This window comes from Peromyscus maniculatus, chromosome 11 (genome assembly GCF_049852395.1).
Source record: "Peromyscus maniculatus bairdii isolate BWxNUB_F1_BW_parent chromosome 11, HU_Pman_BW_mat_3.1, whole genome shotgun sequence".
NCBI lineage: Eukaryota > Metazoa > Chordata > Mammalia > Rodentia > Cricetidae > Peromyscus > Peromyscus maniculatus.
Window position 1 is genome coordinate 21,829,826 of NC_134862.1, and position 5,330 is coordinate 21,835,155.

The 5,330-nt window shown below is 49.1% G+C and overlaps 1 protein-coding gene across 1 annotated transcript; it reads left to right on the forward strand.

Moving 5' to 3' along the window:
- The first annotated feature begins 426 nt into the window (after positions 1-426).
- LOC102926464 (ubiquitin-conjugating enzyme E2 variant 1) lies at positions 427-4,273 on the forward strand. Its single transcript, XM_006993694.4, has one exon. It carries the CDS (start codon positions 2,579-2,581, stop codon positions 3,020-3,022), a length of 444 nt encoding a protein of 147 aa, XP_006993756.1. The 5' UTR covers positions 427-2,578; the 3' UTR covers positions 3,023-4,273.
- Positions 4,274-5,330: the final 1,057 nt, after the last annotated feature.

Here is a 5,330-nt window from a genome sequence, read left to right on the forward strand (position 1 = left end):
ACTGTCCTACCCCAGGGGTTCCGGGACAGCCCACACCTATTTGGCCAGGCCCTGCCTTCCAGTCTCTCCTCAAATCTAAACCCATACAGTATGTAGATGACCTCCTCTGCAGCCTGTCCCTACAAATTAGCCAAACTAACACCTCTGCTCTTCTAAAGTTCTTGTCCAGCCAGAGCTATAGAGTCTCACCTTCCAAGGTCCAACTGTCCACTCCTCAGGTCACCTCTTTGGGACTAACCATTACCCTGACCCACAAAGCCATTATCTTGGATAGAAAACACCTAATCCAGTCTCTTGCGGTCCCCTCTACTAAAGAGGAGATTTCATCATACCTAGGAATAGGTGGCTTCTTCTTCTTCTTCTTCTTCTTCTTCTTCTTCTTCTTCTTCTTCTTCTTCTTCTTCTTCTTCTTCTTCTTCTTCTCCTCCTCCTCCTCCTCCTCCTCCTCCTCCTCCTCCTTCTCCTTCTCCTCCTCCTCCTCCTCCTCCTCCTCCTCCTCCTCCTCCTCATTCTCATTCTCATTCTTATTCTTATTCTTATTCTTAAGAGATTTTCTATTCATTTTACATACCAACCACAGATCTGATCCCCTTACCTCCCTTCTCCTGCCCCTTAGCCTTCCCCCACAACCCCACCCATTCCTACCTCCTCCCAGGCAACATTTCCCAATGGGAGTCAGCAGAGCCTGGCACACTCAACTGAGACAGGTTCAAGCCCCTCTGCCCTGCACCAAGGCTTTGCAAAGTGTCCCTCCATAGGCACTAGGCTCCAAAAACCTGACTCATGCACTAGGAACAGGTCCAGATCCTACCGCCTGGGGCCGCTAAACAGTTCAAGCTAAACAACTGTCTCACCTATCCAAAGGGCCTAGTCCAGTTCCATGAGGGCTCCTCAGGGAATAGTTGGCTTCTTACATTCCCAGATCCCCTCTTTTCCCTCCTTGCCTGCCTCCTACATGGACCCCTTCTCACTCCCATTGCTAAGCCCTTTCAGAAGCTCCAGCAGGCTCCTCTCTAGGCTCAAGCACTTCATCTCCCAGACTTAACCTGTCCCTTCTCCCTCTGTGTAACAGCAAAAGAGGGATATGTCCTTGGGGTCCTAGGCCATCAACTGGGATGACCTTCCTTTGCACCCGTAACATATCTGTCAAAAATACTAGACCTTACCACTCAGGGATGGGTACCCTGCATATACTTTTTAGCTGCTACTGAGCTCCTCATTCGTGAATCAAAAAAACTAACCTTTGGTCACCCACCACTATCTTCTCCTTTCACAACCTGTCCCATCTCTTAATATATATAGACTTACAAACTCTACCCACTTCCTGGGTTCCTTCTCTCCAGGTGGCACTAGCAGAAGATGCCGCACCCACTTTCCAATCTTGCCCACCCCTCAATGTCTCAAATCTTCTTCCTCAACCAACACTGACCCCTCCCCATCTCATTCCTGCACTGAAACTCTAGAGGAACTATTGCCTCATCCCTCACACATACAGAGGGCACACTGCCCAGACCATCTATACCTGGTACACAGATGGCAGCTCTTTTGTACGTGAGGGGGCCTGAAAAGCAGGCTATGCCACAGTGTCAGACACTGAGGTGGTTGAAGCACAGGCACTTCCTGCTCATGCCACTAACCAACAGGCTGAACTAATAGCTCTCATGCATGCCTTCCAATTGGCACACAAGAACAATCCCTAAATGTTTACACAGACTCCAAATATGCTTTTCTTATCCTCCTGTCCCACACTGCCATCTGGAAAGAGCATGGGCTACTTACAACAAAAGGGGGGTCTATAACTAACTCAGGTCAAATATGGCTGTGCTAAAAGCCTTCCATCTCCCTACAGCTATAGGGATTATTCACTGATAGTCTCACCAGACAGACAACTCCATCATCTCTGAGGGAAACAACCGAGCTGCCTCATCAGCTCGAGCTGCAGCCTTCGTAGGCCCAGACTCACCTCACCTGCTGCAGGGAATCCTTGCATTACAATCCACATCCCCACTGTTCCCCCCACACACTCGACAAATTCTGTCCTATTTACATCAGCTCTTTCATCCTAACAGCCAAGCTCTGTCTCACTTTGTCAAGGCTTACCTGCAGCCCACCCCTGAGGACTTGCATTTCTTAAGAATTACTACTGCTTCATGTAAAATCTGTCAAATGTCAGACCCCAACTGCAGATACTGCAGCCCCCCTTTTCCTACTCATCAGGCCAGAGGCTCCCTTCTGGGGACTGACTGGGAACTTAACTTTACCCACATGCTCACAACCAGATGAATTAAATATCTCATTGTCTTAGTGGACATATTCTCAGGCTGGGTTGAAGCATTCCTAATCATTAACAAAAAGACAGTCTCTGACCTCCTTCTTTGGGAGATCATTCTTGAATTTGGAATGCCCGCCTCCCTCCAGTCAGACAATGGTCTTGAATTCACCTCCCAGATTTCCCATCTAAAGCCCTTAGCATTCCTTGGCATTTCAGTATCCCATACCATCTCCAATTCTCAGGAAAGACAGATAGACCTAACCGCTCCTTAACAAACACCCTTGTTAAAATGTCACAGGACGCAAGATGGCAGCCACCACAGGCTCGGGAGTAAAAGTCCCTCGAAATTTCCGACTGTTGGAAGAGCTGGAAGAAGGCCAGAAAGGAGTAGGCGACGGCACAGTTAGCTGGGGTCTAGAGGACGACGAAGACATGACACTTACAAGATGGACAGGGATGATAATTGGGCCTCCAAGAACAATTTATGAAAACCGAATATACAGCCTTAAAATAGAATGTGGGCCTAAATACCCAGAAGCACCCCCATCTGTAAGATTTGTAACAAAAGTCAACATGAGCGGCGTGAGCAGTTCGAATGGAGTGGTGGATCCAAGGGCCACGGCAGTGCTGGCCAAGTGGCAGAATTCCCACAGCATCAAAGTCATCCTGCAGGAGCTGCGGCGCTTGATGATGTCAAAAGAGAACATGAAGCTACCACAGCCGCCAGAAGGACAGTGTTACAGCAATTAGTCACCAAGGCCCCGGCCTCCCCTCCCCAGTCCAACCTAAGTCTTCATTTCCCACAGTAGTGAATTTTCTAGATTCATCTTGTAGACCTCAAAGGACTGGAGAGAGAGCTCCACTGAGACTCCATCCTGGAACACTGCTCTGATACTAATTTCTTGTCCATTTGAAATACATAGGCTGTGCTGTGTAACATCTTCTGTTGAGTGTAACCGCTGGCTGCCTAGTTGAACTTCTGGGATCAAGAAGGTGTGTTGAAATCGGTTTCCTTTGGGAGCGGTGGGCACAGCTAACGCAACTGTGAACCGACACGTCACACAATCACCTGCTGCTGACACATGACCTGGGTCTGCCTCTGCCCGCCCCGCCCTCCTGCCACAGCCGTGTGGTGGCCCCTAGACTAGATGGGAAGGCTTCAGGTAGCAGCTGTGGGACTACTGCTGGGCTTTGGGGTGCTTTGGCCACACCCCTGCTTTCTTAAGTCTTAAGTGATGCCCCCTCCAAGCCATCGTCCCCCCCACTCCTCCACTCCCACCCTTGGCCAAAGCTTAGATTGTAACCCTCCCCTCCCTCAGAAATTGGCCGTGGGTGAGGAATTCAGGGCTTCCCGTCTCCCCACCTTTATCAAGGGGTGCTGCTCTCCCCTCCTCCTCAACTCCCTTGTTGCCCATCACCACCCAACACTTGCTGTGGCCAGAAGCCATCAGATGAGGTTGGAAGAGCCTGGCCTCCCTCACTTAGCTCTGGACCACATGTTCACTTGCCACCAGCCCGGGAAGGGGGAGCCGGGACCTCAGCCCTGCTGCCACCATCAGCCGATGCACTTTGAGCTCAGGTCTCGAGGTGAACAGAGCAGTCTCGGGGCCACAAACCTGCCAGCGCTCAGGGGCCTTGGTGGTGACGCCTAGAGAAAGGCCATGCGGAGTCCGAGCGCACAGGGTTCTGAGTCGGTTCCTTCTCTCATAATCGCTTTGCTTTTACACACTGAAGAGGTTTGGACGGGGCTCCCTGGCCACCATCAGGTCTGTGTGGAGCCTGACAGCTGAACAGAGCCCCTGACCCTGCGGACTCAGGTTTCAGTGTTGCTGCTCCTCAGACCCTCGCCAAGACCCGAAGGAGCTCTGTGTCACGAGGTTTTAGATCGGTGGGCCTGGCCTCCTGGCTCGTCGCCATGTTCCCCACTCTGTTCAGGACCACTAAATGTTGAAATGTGGATGCATACCGAAATAAAGGCAATTCGTTGTGTTGCAAGGGTTATTTTGGGTTTGGGTTTTTTTTGGGGGGAGGGGGGTTAAGCATATATGTGAATTCACCTGTTGAAGCGGCAACTATCAGGTCTGAAAAGTGGCTGGTGTGGCCATTGATCTTTCTGGGGCAAACTGTAGCTGTCCAGGCGAGGCATCCTGTAAGTCAAGTTTAACAGTGTTCCTAAGCAGCGTGTTGTCAGTCATTGCCTGATTTTACTGTAATAAACAAGTGTGCATTGATACAGAAAAAAAAAAAAATGTCACAGGAACTTCACCTCAATTGGGTAAAGCTCCTGCCTCTGGCTCTTTCCAGGCTCTGGGCTCTCCCCAAGTGACCCCTTTCTACCTTGTAATTTGAGCTCATGTATGGGTGGCTGGTTCTAACCCCCATCACTCAGCCAAACCCTCACCTCTTCCTGATTACTTACTCACCCCCTAACTCTGTCATCTCTTCTGTCTGCTATGGAACTTTACTGACCACTCCCTACCCCAACCATGCACAAATCCCTGTCTACCCCCAATCAACATCATGGATCAGGTCCTTCTTTCTCTTCCAGACCAATGTCCCTCCCCATTTTCCCTTAATCCCCATAGCCGCTAAGATGGAGAGCCTCTCTCATTGGATCCACATATCCCACCTCAAGCCCTTTACTCCCCCTTTCCCCTGTTCCCATTTCACCCTGGGATCTTTCTCCTGTCACTTTTCCTTACCTTCTCAGAAGACAGTCTTATCAGTTTGGAACAAACTTGTTCCTCTTTCACCCACAAAATGGCTATTTTGGTTTCTTTACTGAGCCCATTATCTATGATTAGAAACTTTTACTTTGATATTTGTTCTCACAGGAATGGAATGTAAAGTCCTAGTCTTATGAGAGCTGTTAACATATTGTAGACTGTTAAGGAACACGTTAATAGTAATCTTATAAATGATCAAATTCTTTAATTGTAGTCACGCTAAGTACTAATATAATTAATTACAGGGATAAGCCTTACTTAGTCCCTTGTGTGTGTTTTCAAAGTTAAGCTTAAAATTAATAACTAGAAATAAAGTTTGTCTATTCAGATGT

Excerpts from the sequence above, each read along its gene's own strand:
- LOC102926464 (XM_006993694.4), top strand. The coding sequence starts at position 2,579 with ATGGCAGCCACCACAGGCTCGGGAGTAAAAGTCCCTCGAAATTTCCGA.